Raw genomic sequence first — 19,876 nt, 5'->3', positions numbered from 1 at the left:
GCTTTTTGAGGATATGTAACTGAAGCTGATAAAAATCTCCACAAATATTCTCTCCCTCTCACTTCTACTTGCCTTGTATTTTGAGGGGCCACTCAAACACCTCATCACTTCCCAACTCCACTCCCACTCTTCTAAAATGTGAATAACCATGTTGCTCCTTTAAGCAAGAAAGTTGTTGTACTCTGGCCCCTTCTATTATACTTAGTAGTAGCTGTTCTACTCTGGCCCCTTCTATCATACTTTAACCCCATCATCTCTTAGCATAAGCAAAGGTCTTTCTGAAGCCAACTGGCTTCTTCCCCTTTCTGTCTACTAAATCTACCCAAAGGCATTGATCAGTCTGGAGCTACACTAGAAGACACTTGCCACAGTGACATGCTGTGGGACTGAACCTAAAACCATATGGCTGAGCAGTAAAATTCTTACTATACAGCCACACCCGTGGCTATTGATGAAACAAAACCCTTAATTGCCAAAAGGGTAAAAGAGGTAAGTGAAAGAAAGGAAATTACAGTTGCATCAATAAAAATAGTGGGAAAAATTGTATCAAAATTGGTGCTACATTGAATTTGGGTTCAACCAGGATGTGGAACCATAGATAATATTTCTAATGGCACAAATACAAAAACAAATTTGTGGATAAAATCAAACAGCTTAGTTTTGAATTTTGATTGATAGATCTTTATTAGGTATAGCCATGGCTGTGTAGTTAAAAAGATTGCATTGCAACCATATGTGCACCTGGGCAACACCTTAGACAAGTGTCTTTAAATAAAGCTTTGGGATGACCAATGCCTTGAGAGTGAATTTGGTAAACGGAAACTGTGATATATGAGAGAGAGAGAGAGAGAGAAAGAGATAGTGTGTGCGTGTTTTGTCCCAGAGACTTATAGAATAAGTACCAGGCCCTTCTAAGCAATGGCCCAACATGGCTGTAGTCCAGGGTTTGCTAAACTTTTTCGACCATTGCCTCTTTTGGCCACTTCTTCTGCATCAACCCCACTTTAGCCATTTCTCCTTCTGCATCTCCCCCCTTTAGCCACTTCTACTTCTGCAGCAATCACCCTCCTCATTTAAAATATCTTAATACCCAACCCTGCCATTCCATATCTTAAATATGTACTGGCAATTAAAATGTTAGCTAAAATATACATGTACGACAAATTAAGAAATTCTATTGAAGACGACACATTTTTTTTACATTTAAAACTACATGTACAAGTATACAGTATTAAACTTGCAATTTTTATGAAATTGTTTCCATGGTTAGAAAATGTGAAAAACGCATCATATTGCTGGAATATCTTTTATTGAAATTGACAACAACAATGTGAGGTATGAGCATTGCGCTGACTAAGTATTTCAAGCAGTTCATCTGAGTGAGCTGGTCTTTCACACACCAACCCCCATTTAACCCGTTGGCTATCATCAACCCCTTGGACATCATTGACCCCCTGTAATTCCTTGCCGACCCCTAGAGAGTCCCTCATACTCCCTTTAACAATTCCTGCTGTAGTCCAATGACTGAAACAAGATATAAAAGACATATAGTAGTAGTTGGGATCATATATGAATGTGCTGTGAAATCAGTGAATCAGTCACTATACAGGTGGGTATCCATCGAAGTTCTGCCTTCAGCTTTTTTCCTATTTTTAGTTCTTGAAGCAATACTATAGAGGTCAAAATTAAATAAACAAGTTAAGTTTTGTATGCTACAATCAGGTTCTCATAGCAGAAATAGTTGAAGAAATATCTATAGAAGTTTTTAATACAGAAATGCTTTTTAAAATGAAAAAGAGAGGCCAAAATTAAGGTACTGTATAAAAACAGAATCCTTGACAGTCAAAGCATCAGGGAAGTAAGCTTGTATAGTAGCCAGGATAGAGTTGAAGTACAGAGAATTAATCAACCCTGATTCTATGGCACAAACTTCCTGTTTAAAGTGATCTCAATTAAAATATATCAAAATGTAATGTTAATTTTAAGAATGTAGTTGAGTCAGTCTTCACCTTGAAATATAGAAATACTAGGTAAAACTGCAACTGTTTGTTTTCTTTTCATCTTGTAGTTTACTTTGTACCTCCTTGCATTGCTCTGGCTTTATACAACTACATTCTTAAGTTACACTTCACAAAAACTACCTCATTGTAATGTTAATTTATGTTTCAAACACCAGCTAATAATGTCAAAGTTGTTTTATCAAATAATATTGAATCAAAAACAGTTGTATCACAACAAGAATATAATAACAGGTTAAATACAGTCACTATCACAACTGTTCAAGATTTGAACGATTTTCTGGATTACTAGGTATCTTCTATCTATCAATCATCATCATTTTAACAACAATTTTCTGACCTTACAAAGGACAGGTAGTGTTTATTGAGGCAGATTTTCAGAGACACTCTTCCATTGCCAGTCCTCACCTGCTTCTAAGAAAGGGAATTTTTCCCCATGGCCAGAAGTGTTCTCACAGAATACTAGAAATAAATGACACTGCTTGTATGACAGTTACACTCATTTACAACTATTACACAGTGTCAAGAGAGAGATATAAACACACACACACTTTATTAAAATGATGAGCTTCATTCAGTTTCCACCTACCAAATCGACTTACAAGACTTTGGACCCTGAGGCTATGGTAAAATACACTTGTCCAATGCGACATGCAGTGGGATTGAACATATAGCCATACGGTTAAGAACCAAACTCCAAAACCATACAGCCATGCCTGTCGCTATATGGCTGAAAATGCCTAATGTAGAGCCAGTAGTGATAGTGTAGTCATTAGTATTTGAGCAAAAATGGAAGGACATTGGAGAGAATTGCTACAAGTATAGCTAACACAAGTCTATCTCTATTTATATAAAGCTGATTAATGTTAATTATGCTCACACCACATCTCAGATTGCAAGCAAGCTGTAACATGAAGATTGTGGTGCTACTTTGACAAAAATATGACAGATTATACTTTGCTGATTATACATTAAGATATGTTGTAGATAATACAGAACATGAGGTGTGTGTCTAAGGAGAGTTATGTAAGCTGGAGCTGGCCTTATGGGAAGGCCAGTTCTGGATTACATGACTCTTTAAACAGAGTTTAACTCAATAGTCTTTACAGAAAAGGAAACTACCACAGATGAGCTTTGGTATCATATTAAATATTGTGAGATCAATACTTTTCTGTTATAGAGAATTGATAATGTGATACTAAAGAAGGGCCAGCTGAAAATACAGGTAAATTGAGTGAAGTTGACACATCATGTGTTTGTGTTCTTCAAATTAAAAAAGAAAAACATGAAACTAATAAATCAAACACTTTATTTAATGAATTCTAAATTAAAAATGGATCTCTGTTAGCTTTGATGAAGGGGACTTGGTTGTTCAATGGAATTAAATGCTCACTGATTTTATAATTTTTTCTACAATAGGCACAAAGTCTGAAAATATAGGGTCGGAGGCTAGTCAACTGCACCAAACCAACACTAGTGCTCAACTGGTACTTGTTCAACCTCAGCAGAATTTGAACTCAGAATGTGAAGACAGATGAAATGCTGGTAAGCATTTAGTCTGGTGTTCCAATGATTCAACCAGCTTGCCACCAAAAAAAAAGGAAAATGTTTTCTTTATTAATCACTAAGAGTTTACCAGAAAACACTAAGTTATGGTATAGGACAATACATGGGATTACATTAAAGATATGTAGAAAGTATAAAAACAAACAAAATGAAATTATAACAATGAATAATTCCCCAAAAGAGGGGCACTTCCTAGGGCTGCTCATGGGAGACACCGCAAAACCAGAATCCCCCTGACCACTTGGGCAAGTGCCCCCTTTTTACATTGTCCTCCTTCAACCTACAGGTGCATTTACTTGAACCATTCTTGCAACATTCACCCACCTTTTAACAAAATTGCTGGTGGGAGAGCACTTCCCTTTCCAAGTGAAAATCCTTTCTACAAGAGGTACAAGGCCTGAAATTTTCAGGGAGGGGGCTAGTTGATTACATTGACCCCACTATACAACTGGTACTATTTCGTCTGACAGGTTGAAAGTCAAAGATGACCCTGGATAATGAATTTATTGTAGTATGTATGTTACTGAGTACTCCACAGACGTGTATCATTATTGTAACTCTCAGATAGAATTAGAGTGATACAGGGCGTGGAAAGGCTGTACATCTAAGTTACAGACTTAATCCATTCAACAGGCTTCCATATAGTTTTCATTTACTCAGATTTATTCACATATTATGGGTGGACTTGACACAATAGTAAAAGAGATACACCTATGATACCCCACAGTAGGACTGAAACTGGGACCGGGTAACTGTAAAATGGATCTCTTCACCATTCAACCATGCTGTATCCAAATAATGAAGTGCAATAAGCAGGATATTATAAATTGCAGGTGCAGGCATGGCTGTGGGGTTAAGAATTTTATTTTACAACTGTGTGGTTTTAGATTCAGTTTCACTGTGCAGCACCTTGGAATGGAAAATTGTTTTCTATTACAGCCTGGGCCAAACAAACAATCAAAGCCTTCTGAGTGAATTAGGTAGATGGAAACGAAAAGAAACCTGTTGGACGTGTGTATATATATCTGTATTTGTGTGTGTGTGTGTGTGTAATCATCATCATCATCATTTCATGTCTGTTTTCCATGCTGGCATGGGTTAGATGGCTTGACCGAAAACTGGTAAGCTGGGGAGCTGCACCAGGTTACAATCTGATTTGGCATGGTTTCTGTAGCTGGATGCCCTTCTTAATGCCCACATTGGTGGAGAAATATTGTTTATTTGTGAGTTTAACAAGGCTACCATTGGCTTCTTGCAGAGAGAAATCTCTCAACAATTATCAAGCCTGTCACGGTACTGGACTTCACCAAAGAAAAAAGTGTTGTGTTCAATATATATATATAATATATATATATAATATATATATATATATATATATATATATATATATATAATATATATATATAGATGTTAGGAGTGGAATGGTGTCGATAAAACCCAAAGGTATCAGGTAATGTTGAATAAGTGCTATGGATAGACCATAGTTAAGCTCCAGGTTCGGTGATTATGCAATTAAGGAGTCCAACGTAGGTCATATATCAGCATGTGTATATATAAAATTTTTTTTTTTCAGAGTGAGTTAGAAAAATGCTAGTGCCTCAAGGAAAGCAGAGTTTTGGTCCTCTTTGAAATATAATTTTAATATATTTTTGCATGTGTATAACAACCACAGACGTAGAAATAAATTTATCATTTTCATGCAATGGATCAAAACGGTTTGATTCAAATTCGTTGGAACTCTTGAATCAAACTGTTTTGATCCATACATTTAACTCGCAATAAATTGGTTGAGTGCCCTTCTTTTATTTGTCCACTTACTTGTATATATATGTTTGTTTATATATATAATATATATATATATTATATATATATAATATATTATATTCCTGGTGAAGGCAGGTTTATGGATACCTAGGGTTTCCTGTCCATAAAGGGTTTAACTTTATAGTGTATCATCAGATCATAAGACTTCTTAGAGTGTGTTTCTCCAGATTTATGTTTTACTAAAAATGATATATATATATATCATTTACTGTCTGCCTTCCATTCTGGAATGGGTGGGATGGTTTGACAGCAGCTGGTGAGCCAGAAGACCGCACCAAGCTCTGCTATCTGCTTTGACATGGTTTCTATGGGTGGATGTCCTTCCTACAGCCAGTCACTTTACATAGTGTAATGGATGTTTTTTTTATGTGGCACCAGCAAAGTCACCAAGTAATATGAATGTGTGTGTGAGAATGTGTGTTTGTATCTCCCTGTCTTGACATTGTATCAGCATACAATGTCACAACACAAAAGCAAGTATTTGCTAACAATATTCCAGCTATTAACTTGTTTAAGGGTTGGCAGCAAAACGGCCATCTGCCCATAGAACATTGGCACCATCAAAGTTCTTCTGATTCACACAAGCATGGAAAAATAAAGGTTATGATGTTCATGATGAAAATGATTAATTTATTTCTACATCTGTGGTTGTTATAAAGATGCGAAAATATTTCAAAATTATATTTCAAAGAGTACCAAAACTCTGCTTCCCTCGGGGCACTAGCATAACTAAGGCTGGCCATAAATATAGGGCATAGAATCCTAGCAGTAAAAAAAAATAATAAAGAGCGTGCCCGCACACACACACAAAACTGGAGAGGAATAAAGAGAAACTAATAATGATCTACTGAAAAGAAAAAAAATTAGTACAAGTTATAAAGAAAGTAACAGAAGATCCAAAACAATTGATGGATGTGTGTGAGAGAGAGAGAGAGAGAGAGAGAGATACAGCGATTTTGGACCTAATGATCTGAATGTGTTGAAGTGCTGAGTGGAAGATACCTGTACTTAGTGGCTATCCTGGGAAGAATTTCCTAATATATATGACAAATATTAAACTTCTGTTGTCCCCACAAATCACTACTACTACTACTACTACTACTTTCGCAAGTAATGAAAGATGGTAACGTTAGATGGGAGTAAATAATACTGATCTTTTTTATATCCTTACACGGGCATTAATGCAATGAAATAAGCTACATGACTAAAGATTTATATATATATATATAATGAAAACGTGAACTTGTAAACCTTACTTTGCTGATCCAGAACGCGAACTCAGATATTTAGGAATATCATCCGAACTGATGTATTATAATCTGCTTTACAGAAGGAAACTTACGGATATTTAATATTTTTTGTCAAAAAAAAAAAAAAAAAAATTTTTCATATTCTTTATCAATTTCATTGATAAGTATATTCCTTAAATAATTCACCTATATTCCTAAGCTCCCTGTTCGCCCGAAATTCTAAGACTATCCTGCAATAGAAAAAAACCCATCTTTTTGCATGGAATATTTTTAAAAAGACATTTTTGAATTAGCTTAAAAAAAAATGTAATTTCAGTTTAATTTTTTTTTTTTACACAAGGTAAAGAAATTAAATAGACAAAGTAAATAAAATTATTTCGAGCTCACTTTTGAAAATTTTGGTGGAATCGGTCAGTGTGTCTTACATCTGAATATATTTTTTTTTACCTTATTTTCCTTCTTCAAGAAAACAAACATCTCAGAATGTCAAAATTATTTGAAAAAAAACATCTCCAATAATTGTTATAAGGTACTAAAAAAGGCTACATCACAAAACAAAACCTGTGTGTATATATATATATATGTTCTGTAGGTGTGATGGAGTGTACGTGTGTGGTCTAAATAGTAAGAGAAAATTGAGTAATATTAACTTTCATTCAATCCATGGGTGGTTGTTATAGTAACAGCGAAGAGGACCACACAGACTCAGGTAGAGAGAGGAAGGGAGAGAGTTGGAGAGTGATAGAGAAGGCACACACGCATGGAGACAGACACACAAAAACACATGTAATGGAGAGACAAAGACTTGCAAAGAGATAGATAGATAGATAGAGAACGACACACGCAGAGAAATACAAACACGTAAAGTCAGAAAGGGAGACTGGCGGAGAGGGAGAAACACACATGTAGAAAGAGACAGGGAGTCAACCTGACACACACACACACGTAGAGAGATATACATACAATTACAGAGAGAGAGAGAAAGAGATACATACAAACACGCCATGGCTCTCCAGCTGATATGTTTGTTAAATGGCAACAATGTTGTGTTTGGTTCAGCTGTAAAACGCTTTGTTGTTGTTGCTATCTCGAGCTGATAAAAAAAAATCCTTAAACATTTTCACAACTGCAGGAAATAATTCTCCGAACTCAAATGCGGACGACCAAAATAGCATAGGGAAAAAATAAAGCTGAATGATGTAATATTATATTTCTTTAAAAGTCAGTAAAATAAATGCATTAGATATCAATGTAGCTCGAGAACCACAGGTTAGGGACCCTCATTTTCAGCAAAGCGACTGTTGCGTCTCCGAAGACTGACCCTTTGATTTACTTGTGCTACGTTCCTGACAATAACGTACGTCAATTCCTCCACCCGTTCTGTTCTTTCTTATCTTTTAAAGCAGATTTTCTTTTCATCATCTCCCCCAAGCTTACATGTAGTCAGGCCTCTAAGTTTATTAAAGAAGTAACATTTTTTATTTGTTGTAGTTACAAGAACACGAGAACATTTCGATTTTGTAGAGTCAGCTTCCTCAACTAACCATTATAAATGAATAAACGTTATAAAAACAGAAATCCTTACCTTTTTGTTTTGGGCTCAGTTTCCTGACATTACAAATTCCGAAGGAGAAAGACAAAAAAGCAGATAAAGTAAAATAAAATGGTAACTTAATAATTAATACTGATAAAGTTTTTTAAAAAATTGAAATTTATGAAGATTTTAAACGTCCAGAAACTTTCTTCTAACTATTATAAAGTTGTATAATGGTAATAACGAGTATTTTACATTATTGCTCTATAGCAACAGGATTTTATGTGGATGATGTCAGACTAGAGAAAAAAATAATAAAAATCTAATTTGGTTGACGAATGAATGATAAAAGTATAAATAATAGTATTTATAATAATTGTGATGATGATGTTGGTAGTGATGATGGTGGTGGCGGTGACAGTAGCGCCACTTCCATAATTCCACTCAAACCAGATCCCATGTCTGAACATGCAGTCGACATCAACATAAAAACGTCGAGCCAATAAAATGGAGCGATACATTTAGCGAAGAAAGCTCATAAGCTGTACACACGCATATATACACATCCGTTATACATATACAAACACGTTTTTTTTCTCTACTTCTACCGCACCGAACCGACTGAGTTTGTAGAATTGTACTTCGTTATCTGTCAGTTCTCGCCAAGTGAATAAGGCTAACAGGGATTAGTAAATCCTACTGCTAGTATTGTCTCTGAAGACTGGGTCATTAGATTCACTTGAGCAACAGTCTGATTCAGAATAATGTTTGTTTATTGCCTCGAAACTTTAAACTGCTTTTAGTTGTATTTATTTAACTTTCCTAACGTAATAAAGCAGACATTGCGAATGAGAGGTGTCTTTTAACTTAGTCAACTGTTGTCCCTCCACACACACACAAAGATGCTGAAGAAGAAGAGTGAAAGACAATAATATATTTTTATTAGAACATATTAATTTCTTTTTAACTTAGTACTCGAATAAATCAGGCCAGTGTATCACTGGTACTTAAATAGCTTTGTGCCAAAATTTGAAACCAATATTATTGGCCTTAGAAAGACCCAATAGCGGTGAATTGATAGAATCGTTAAAGAATCGGCGGAAGCGGGCTATAATGCTTTTCTGTATTCCTTATGATATTCAGTTCAAATCCTACCAAGATCAGTTGTTACCTTTTATTCCTCAGGTGGTTAATAAAGTAAAAATCCAGAGGAGTGGAATATTAAAGTGACGGACCAAGCACTTTGTCGCATTTGTTTCCGCTCTTTGCTATCCGACAACAACATATCTCACTCAACCTATTTCACTAATCCCAGAAAGCTGGAAGTTTGCTTTGTCAAGATTTGAATTTGCAACGTAAGATAAAGATAACACGATAAATCAGTGATGTTAATTACTAAGAAACAACACCTGCACCAAAAATAATGGTTTAGTGACAACATATTTAATGTGTGATCATTAAATGCCCGAAAAGAAATACAAATGCATCAAGGAAAAGACTAATTAGTATCAATGGCTTATAATTCCGACAAGCATGGGAAATAACTGCAAACATGTTTCGTTATTATTATACCTCTTCAACACATTACAGTGGCGAATGTTGGGGTATTGCCCTAGTTGCCCAGACAACACCCTTTCTAGTCGAGCCGACACCAAAAAAGTCGGGACCAAGGTTTATTTCCAGCAGTTTCACAGCATTACTGTTTCATATGCATATGGTCTGCTACAGCAAAGTTAGAATACATAAAAATGTGTCCATTTGTAACGAATCGCGTTTCCCACCTTATATATTGTATTTTTTCGAAACTTTTGGGCAACATAAATAAAAAAAATCCTGAACCCCCCTCCCGCATTATACACTTCACAGTATAAGCCATATAATAAGGATCTGTTTTTTTATTAGCTATGCGGGCTAACATAGAAGTGACAAAACAAAACATGTGGAACATAAAACATATATAAAAAATAGAAATGAATATTATAATGTATGAAGACGTGAATATGAAAAATGGAAATGGAACCACTCGCCCCACTTACGAATGGCCTCATTTTCTACTTTTTAAATCTTGAACCTTCCAACACATCGATACCTGTTTCCTCTAACCACCTATCGTACGTAGTAAAGTCTGGGGATGAGCTCCAGCTGCAGTCCACCCCCCAAAAATAAAATCCAACCATATACTCTTGTATTTTTTCCTCCTGCTTCTTATCTGGTATTACATACAAGTGATATTCCTCCACGTTATCATACCCCTTAGTTCCAATGCACTTTATGTCCCATTCCGCCGAATCCCTTAGCAGTTCGTCGCTAAGCAACGTACAAATCCTACACTTTTCCCTTCTCTCTTTTGACTTGGGGGAGGGGTTTGGGGTTTCTTTGTATGTGTTTACCTCTTGTTTTTGTGTCGGATGGGTCCGAGAGGGTGTGGTGGAATGGGGTTTACAGTTCACTTGCCCTTTTTCTTTTTCTTCCTGTCACATTTTCCCATTTATTTTTTTCTATTTCTGCTACTTGGTTTTCTTTTTCGGTTACTTCCTTTCTGTGGCTCTCTTCTATCTTCTCTTCCGTATTTTCTGGTCGCTTTTCCTTTGGTTTTCTTGGCTTTGATGTACATTCTGCTCTTATGTGTCTGTAAGAATTAGCACTTCCTTCTCAAAGCTTGGATTCGAAATCAGACCCAAGAATCATTGGTCGTAAAATACCAATGCACAAAAAGGCGCGAAATCAGAATCTCTTTGTTCTGACAAAAAATGATGGATCGTCTCCCTTCGACCTCTGACCCGAGCAGGTCAGGCGAAGTTTAACAGGACGACCAGCGACCTACTGTACGCAATAACACTCTTGCGGTATATCTATTTTTCTGGCTATTTGAGATGTTATAAATAGAACGGAGAAATAGGTATCTAGAGAGAACCCGAACCAACGTTTAAGAGAACGCCACGCATTTATGAGGACGACGAAAGAATAATCAGAAAGGTGACTCTGTCATGCATGATTTACACACACACACACACACACACCATCAAACATATTCTGCTTTAATGTGTATCCTGTATTATGCATTCCTTTAATATGTATTATTTGCAACCACTATTTAATATGCATTTTGTACAAGCGATGTGTAACATTGCTTACAAATTGATGTAGTGATAATAAATCTTTAATTTATTACAAAGCACTTATGTATTTATTAATACATCCACGCATCCACTACATTTGGTGACCCCGTAAAACGAATCGCGCCTTCCCTGGAACCAGCTTCATCAACCGCGTCGAAGAATTACAGTTTGCACATCACCAGCAACGAAGCAACTGAAAATTCCGACGAAAACAATGAATCTCCCGGAACAAAACCCAGCGGCCAACATCGACATGGCATTCCAAGCGGCGATCTCGTTAAAAATTCCACCATTCTGGACCCACGACCCGACATTGTGGTTTCACCATATAGAGGCACAGTTTGCCTCTCACAGAATATCGAGCGATGCGGCTCGACTTTCTCACGTTATCAGTTCTCTGTCACCAGAAATAACGAACGTGATACGCGACCTTATCATGGCACCACCCGGTTCTGTTTCATATGAAGTTTTTAAAACCACGTTAATAAACAGAACCTCAGAATCCCAACAAAAAAGACTTCACCAGCTTCTGATATCGGAAGAATTGGGTGACAAAACGCCGTCCCAGCTTCTTCGGAGAATGAAACAGCTTCTCGGAGATGAGACGCTCCCAGAAAAAATCTTCAAGCAACTTTTTCTCCAGCGTCTGCCCTCCAATACCCAGGTTGTTCTCGCGTCCACCAGAGAAAACACATCCCTTGAAGAACTGGCGGAGCTAGCTGACAAAATAGCCGAAGTACCGCACAGATATCCAACGGTATCGACGGTGACGCCAGCCGCTCCCAGTACCAATCCTTTCCGTGCACAAACCAGTTCTTCAGAGATTTCGGATTTGCGTGCATTAATGACGCAGCAAGCTGCGCAAATACAAATTCTCACAGCCCAAATACAAGCCCTAAAGTTTAGTCCCCAGCGTCGAAGCACCAGCCGATCTCGACGAGATGGCAGACGGTCTCGAAGCCCCAGTGCTACCCGAAACTCACATGACACGTGTTGGTACCACCGAACATTCGGAACACGGGCACAAAAATGTACGGTACCGTGCTCGTTTTCCTCACCCAGTTCGGGAAACGGCACAGCCAGGAATTGAACGCGACGGAAGTTCCTGGTTCGCACCCACACAGTCGCCTGTTTTTCGTTTGCGATCGTGTAACAGGCACGCGTTTCCTGGTTGACACAGGTGCGGAAGTCAGCATCATCCCAGTCTCCAACACTTCTGGAAAAAGAAAAGAGACATCAGTCTGTCTTCAGGCAGTCAACCATTCACCCATTCCAACCTACGGTGAACAGTCCCTAACATTAAACATAGGACTACGCCGCACATTTCAGTGGGTATTCGTCGTCGCTAAACTGCCGACCCCTATCTTAGGAGCCGATTTCCTGCATCATTTCGGTCTCCTGGTAGACATAAAGAACAGACGACTTGTCGACACCACCACCAAGCTTACTGTGCGCGGTATAGCCGCTCGAATGGACACAGTCAGCCCAACTGTAATGCTTACGACAACGACTCGTCACAGTTCCATCCTGAATGATTATCCAGATGTCGCCCGGCCAGTTTTTCATAACCAGCCGATAAAGCACGACGTTACCCACCACATCAAAACCAGCGGTCCACCTGTTGCTGCAAGGCCCAGAAGGTTACCACCTGATCGTCTCCAGGCCGTCAAGCGGGAATTCCAGCACATGCTCGACCTCGGAATCATCCGCGTTTCCAGCAGCAACTGGTCCTCGCCGATACACTGCGTCCCAAAAAAATCATCGACCGATTGGCGGGTTTGCGGCGATTATCGATCACTGAATAAAAGCACTATCAGTGATGCCTATCCGGTGCCTTTTCTTCAGGACTTTTCGAGCTCGCTGCATGGAGCTCGCATCTTTTCAAAAATCGACCTGGTGCGAGCATACAACCAAATCCCAGTCGAACCTGCAGACATCTCAAAGACAGCAGTGACTACACCTTTCGGAATGTTTGAATTCCTGCGTATGCCTTTCGGTTTACGAAACGCGGCACAGACATTCCAAAGGTTTATCGACATGGTGACTAGAGGTTTGCCTTTCGTCTATGCCTACATAGACGACATACTCGTGGCCAGTAACTCGGACGAAGAGCATAATCAACACCTTCACCTGCTATTCGGACGACTACGTCAATTTGGAATTGTTATCAACCCTACCAAATGTTTGTTCGGAGTTGCTTCCCTTCATTTTCTCGGCCATATAGTCGATAAAAATGGAATTCGTCCCCTTCCCGAGAAAGTCAAGGCCATCGTGGATTTTCCACCACCCACATCTCTCCGCAAATTAAGGGAATATCTCGGTCTAGCGAATTTCTATCGACGGTTCGTGCCCCACCTCGCTGAAATAGCGCAACCGCTCACGGATTTGCTACGTCAGCGAACCTGCAAAAACGCAGATATAGCTCTGACCGAAGATCAACTCGTTTCTTTCGCTGCCCTGAAAAAAGCGTTATCTAGCGCTACCATGTTGGTTTATCCAAAACCAGACGCCCCACGATGTTTACTCGTTGATGCATCCGATTCCGGAATCGGAGGTGTGCTACAACAGCTTGTTGACGGTATATGGCAACCGTTGTCTTTCTTTTCTAAGCGGTTAAAACCCGCGGAAACCAAATACAGCACATTCAGTCGGGAATTATTGGCGGCATACCTGGCCGTTAAGCATTTCCGTCATATGCTAGAAGGTACCAATTTTGCCATATATACCGACCACAAGCCATTAGTATACGCATTTAACACCAAACCGGATCGCCATTCGCCGAGAGAAATTCGTCACCTCGACTTCATATCGCAGTACACGACGGATATACGCCACATCAAAGGGACGACCAACGTGGCAGCCGATGCACTTTCACGTGCGCAGATCAATGCTATCCACACCACGTCTACAATTGATCTGGCACGTATAGCAGCTGACCAGGAGAATGACGAAGAACTTCTAAAGCTCCGGAATTCGTCATCTCTGAAATTTCAGCATGTTCCACTACCATCATCCACAGCCCATATTTGGTGTGATATTTCCACTGGTTACCAACGCCCTTATGTACCACAGAAATATCGTCGAGAAGTTTTCTCCGCTCTACATTCTCTGTCACATCCTGGTATTCGCTCCACTCAAAAGCTAATATCGACCCGTTTTGTGTGGACCAGTATCAACAAGGATATCAGAGAATGGACCAAGTGCTGTGTTGCGTGCCAAAAAGCGAAAATCCACCGGCACATAAAATCACCAATCGGTTCATTTTCGCAGCCCGATGCACGATTTCAGCACGTTCACATTGATATCGTTGGACCCCTGCCACCTTCGCAGAACTATTCATATTTGCTAACTTGCGTAGATAGGTTCTCGCGATGGCCCGAAGCCTGGCCCCTATCTGATATATCAGCAGAAACGGTCGCTAAAACGCTGATATCACAATGGGTTTCGCGTTTTGGCACACCCGCAACAATTACCACCGACAGAGGACGTCAGTTCGATTCCCACCTTTTCACCGAGCTGACTCGTCTCCTCGGGTGTAAACACACCCGCACTACAGCTTACCACCCTGCAGCAAATGGCATGGTGGAACGCTTTCACCGCCAACTCAAGGCATCTATAAAAGCAGCTCCAGACAGTTCTCACTGGTTGGAACATCTCCCTCTCATCCTCCTTGGAATTCGATCCACGATTAAGGAAGAACTGGGATATACTCCGGCCGAACTCGTTTATGGCACAACACTCACCTTACCTGGGCAGATGATCGAACCTGTTTCACAAAACTTCCCTGACCCACAACAATATGTGCACCGATTACGAACATCCATGTCGCAAGTATCACCCTCAGGCCCCAGACAACAGAACGTCGTTTCACGTGTCCCAAAAGATATCAACACATGGACTCATGTCTTCGTGAGGAATGATGGGATACCCTCTCAACTTCGACCACCATATTCCGGGCCCTACAAGGTCATCAAAAGAGAACCCAAGTATTTCGTCCTCGATATTGGAGGTAAACGAAATACGGTCTCGATTGATCGTTTAAAAAAAGCTTTCATCGAGGAGGACTTACATTCAGTCCCCTCTTTTCCTCAAACAGACTCGGCAACTCCAGCGAACACCACAGATGCTGCACAACCCCGACACACCAAATCAGGAAGAACAGTTCGATGGCCAGCAAGGTTTGTGCAAGTTTTTCGGGTAAGTTCTGAACTCCTAACGTATCCATCTTCCTAATGAACACATAACTGCATCACCCACCCAGAGAAATCAAAGAACATTTGTGTACGTAAAGAAAAAAAAAATGAAAACAAAAACTGTCTGTATGAACTTTTACGGAACATTTCAAAATCGAACTTTGCCGATGAACATTTCTTTCATTTTTGCATGTACATATTTTTTGTTTTCTCTTCAAAATGTTTGCTTTCTCATAAATATATTTTTTTGCTAACTGTATATCCACACACATTTACAAATCTTGTTCTCATGCGTGCTATCACTCGATTTTTTTTTTCGCCACTGAAAGATACCTTGTCTCTATTAGACCTCTAGTAGGTCGAGTAATCAATAGACGCACATCTCTTTCAACGCGCCAACATAATTCTGCCTGGGCACATATACATATTGCCCACCATATAGCACATACAAATTGTAAACCTTTCATCCATATTTTTATCGTTCAATGTGTAAAAAAAATTTTTTTCTACATGCACACAATCAAAAAAAAAAAAAATAATAAAAATAATAATAATAATACATTTCCAATATCGTTCGATCTCTGTGGCTTTCTCACTAGAAGGGGGGTAGTGTAAGAATTAGCACTTCCTTCTCAAAGCTTGGATTCGAAATCAGACCCAAGAATCATTGGTCGTAAAATACCAATGCACAAAAAGGCGCGAAATCAGAATCTCTTTGTTCTGACAAAAAATGATGGATCGTCTCCCTTCGACCTCTGACCCGAGCAGGTCAGGCGAAGTTTAACAGGACGACCAGCGACCTACTGTACGCAATAACACTCTTGCGGTATATCTATTTTTCTGGCTATTTGAGATGTTATAAATAGAACGGAGAAATAGGTATCTGGAGAGAACCCGAACCAACGTTTAAGAGAACGCCACGCATTTATGAGGACGACGAAAGAATAATCAGAAAGGTGACTCTGTCATGCATGATTTACACACACACACACACCATCAAACATATACTGCTTTAATGTGTATCCTGTATTATGCATTCCTTTAATATGTATTATTTGCAACCACTATTTAATATGCATTTTGTACAAGCGATGTGTAACATTGCTTACAAATTGATGTAGTGATAATAAATCTTTAATTTATTACAAAGCACTTATGTATTTATTAATACATCCACGCATCCACTACATGTCCCTTCAGGCTACATTTAAAGCAGCGTGGCACTCTTCCTTCCACCCTGACAGTCATAATTGTTTCTTTCATAATTATTGTTTCCGTAATCTTTTCCATCATTTCTTTTGAACCCTGGACTATCATCTCTAGTGATTGACCTCTCCAGTTGACGCAATCTTTTTTCTTGGCCTGGAGTACCACTATGTTGTCCTCATTACTAAAGTGGACCGCATCTGCCACCCAGGTCACATCAATCTCTGGTGGGATTCCTTCAACCAAGACCCTTATTGCTCTCATGCCTCTATACATGGGCAAAAGCACCACTTCATCACTCCGAATTGTCGACGCTGCATGTTTCCTTGCTGCTACTGCATTACGAAACCTTCCTTCAACTGTTCCAAATGTTGAGCCTCTAGTCAGGTATATTATGTCTTCCCAAATCTGCTTTCACGCCTTTTCTATTTGTTCTGTCGTGGCGACGTTTATTCTTTCTTTATTTATCGAAAAGTTTCGATAGATTATCGCCTTTTCCCTTATTCCGTTTTTAACCTCTTGCGGGGGCGACAGCTTCACTTCGAACCCATCTCGGTTCATTTCTTCTTTGTGTCTTCCGAATTCCTTGATATCCACTTCTGTTTCCTTGCACCTTACTGCATCAGCAAAATTCCCCTTCTCTTTTATCAGTTTCTGGTCCATTGTCTTAACTGCCTCCAACAACTCCTCGGACGATGACATGTCTGAATAACTATAACTGTCTTCAGACATTCTTCAACCAGCTGTCTCTTCTCTTACGTGAAGAGAAAGCACAAAAAACCATCTAAATAAACCTACCGACACAAAATTACAACTGGCACACACTGATTCGGCTTTGGGATCGATCGGTAGCGGACAAGAAGCAATAATTAGGATGGTACACGTGTTATTGCGAAAAAGTAGCACACACACACACAGCGTCATACGCATGAAAAACTCTGCCTTTCATTATTTCGAGGTCAATAAGTACTAGTTTAATACTGGGGTCGATACAATTGGCTCACCCCTTTCTCCAAAATTTTAGGTTTTGTGCCTTTAGTAGAAAGGATTATTTTGTATTATAAGTAAATATAACGCGCAGTTTTATTACCTTCACAGTATTTACCGTTTTACAAAACTAAACTAGAAAACTGGACAAAACAGAGAACACAATTGAAAAAATAGAAAATTAAAAAACAAAACAAAACAATTCACGACATTGGGTTGAAAAGTCAGGGACGCAGGGAAACCTTTCTAATGGCCATTGAGACACGCCGGTGATGGCGAGGCTGATGCGCTGGAACAGCCGAGCGCCCTCACGAGACTTACCAGTTATCTCTGCATGGCGGGTTGCCAGTGAAAACAGGAATCTCGCAGTTAGTGTTCCGACCCCACCAAACGTGGTACAAGTCCGATCCTACCTAACGTTGGTACAAGTTCAACAGTTTCGGGACAGGGGCGTAAGTCGATTACATCGACCTTATTACTGAACAGGTATTTATTTTATCGACCCCGAAAGAATGAAAGGCAAAGTAGACCCCGGCGCCATTTGAACTCAGAACGTAAAGATGTACGAAATGTCGCTATGCATTTTGCCCGACGTGCTAACGGGTCGAATCGTTAGTATCTGCAAACAGTATTTCGCCCGTTTTGGAAACGGCGGCGGGCTGGCAGAAACGTTAGCACGCCGAGCGAAATGCGTAGCCGTATTTCGTCTGCCGCACATGTGTTCGTGAAGTAAGAATTGCTGTTTCGTGGTGTTAATATTGTTAACAACTGTTGTTTCTTGTTAAACTGTTGAATAACTTAACTGTTGGAGTTTTCAATTGAAAACACTTAGTGCTTGTGGTAGCACGCGTTGTTCATTCCCCCTTTGGGGGGAAGAATGTCGTCTAGCATGGAGCCTACCGTTGGAGCAGAAATACTTGTTTCTCCTGTTGAGAGGAGGAAATACATGTCCGGCGAGGAGCCAACTACAGACAAGGAAATAGGGTTTCCCCTACAAGAAGGAATAGCAGAGAGGATAATATATTTGATATTTTTGGAGATGTGTCGAGAGCTCGTCAGAACTTTCACCAGAAGAGTCCGACTTTGCCAGAGAACAAAGGCATTGTGTCGAAGAGAATAATTGATGTGCCTAGCATCCAGATAGAACTAAAAAATGGAAAAAAAAGTTTTGCGTTGGCTGCTGGGGGTGGAACCCAGATACTGTCGACGAATAAAAGCGAAATTATGAAATACAGCAAAATGATGGAAATAATGACAACAGTGTGAAAATTGAACCTCCGCAAAAGTTATTACAGAAGAAAGCAAAAAAACATAATTTTCAAAACATATTGTCTACAAAATAGAAAAATTGAAAGAATGTCAGAAGAGAAAATAGAAAAGTGCTTAAAGCCAATTTGGGCGACGTAGTATTTCTGAGAAGAGGAAAAAAATTCGGAACGGTGGAAGTAAGGTTCACCAATAAAGAAATAGCACACAAGAACTCAGTAGAAACGTTGAAAACGAACGACGTGGAGTTAATACCCTATTATATGGGGATGAGGACGTCGCGAATAAAAATTACAAGGGTCCCGCCAGAGGTCGAACCTATGTGGTTGTTGGCGGCAGTCCTAATCAAAGAGGTAGAAAAATTACTCTCCTCCAGGCTACCGCTACGGAAAACCCACGCTGGGATGGTAAAACAATTAATCTTCTCATTCAAGCGGACCCTAAATAATTCAAACAATTCCTGAGACAATTGAGGTAGGGGAGGAGAACCTCGTGGTGTTTGTTGAGGGCCGAAAACCTCGATGTTTTTTATGTGGTCAATTAGGCCACATTCGAAGGAACTGCAAGGAAAATGAAGAAGAGGAGGAAGAGGAAAAAAGACAAAGAGGAAGAAGATAAAGAAGAAACAGATGAGAAAAAAACAACAAACAAAAGAAAAATACAACCAGCAACCCAGCCGAGAGCGGCGACTACTACAGAACAACGACCAAAAAGACTGCCAGAAGAGAAAAAGAAGAAAAAGGCATAATAGCCGTATACACTAAAGATACTGAGCTCATGAGAGACATTCAACTCATAAAGACTGTAAAAAAAATTGATAACCTTTCAGAGGAATTTATCAATTACGACATATATGAAGTCTCAAATAAGACTTATAGAATTCTACAAAATAAGTACAGAAAGACTGTATCTT

The 19,876-nt window shown here is 39.3% G+C and overlaps 2 protein-coding genes across 7 annotated transcripts in view; one reads left to right on the top strand and one right to left on the bottom strand.

Moving 5' to 3' along the window:
* The window catches only part of LOC115225108 (armadillo repeat-containing protein 2-like), a 70,090-nt gene extending 61,411 nt beyond the window's left edge, over positions 1 to 8,679 (bottom strand). For 3 of the 6 annotated variants that reach the window (XM_036514853.1, XM_036514874.1, XM_036514858.1), the window contains exon 1: positions 7,654 to 7,753. In XM_036514853.1, coding sequence (XP_036370746.1) covers positions 7,654 to 7,664 — 11 coding nt within the window. In that variant the 5' untranslated portion in view covers positions 7,665 to 7,753. Of the gene's footprint in view, positions 1 to 7,045; positions 7,389 to 7,653; positions 7,754 to 8,243 lie in introns of those variants that run through there. The other 3 variants (XM_036514863.1, XM_036514870.1, XM_036514867.1) reach the window with 3 other exon arrangements.
* A 2,846-nt stretch (positions 8,680 to 11,525) lies between these two features.
* LOC115225099 lies at positions 11,526 to 12,401 on the top strand. The gene has a single exon (XM_029796029.1). It carries the CDS (start codon positions 11,526 to 11,528, stop codon positions 12,399 to 12,401), a length of 876 nt encoding a protein of 291 aa, XP_029651889.1.
* Positions 12,402 to 19,876: the final 7,475 nt, after the last annotated feature.

This window comes from Octopus sinensis, linkage group LG2 (genome assembly GCF_006345805.1).
Source record: "Octopus sinensis linkage group LG2, ASM634580v1, whole genome shotgun sequence".
Lineage (NCBI taxonomy): Eukaryota > Metazoa > Mollusca > Cephalopoda > Octopoda > Octopodidae > Octopus > Octopus sinensis.
The sequence above is the reverse complement of the archived record's forward strand: the minus strand, read 5'-3'. Positions and strand labels throughout refer to the sequence as shown.

What these genes read in the sequence shown, in the direction of transcription:
- LOC115225099 (XM_029796029.1), top strand. Translation starts at nt 11,526, where the DNA reads ATGAATCTCCCGGAACAAAACCCAGCGGCCAACATCGACATGGCATTC.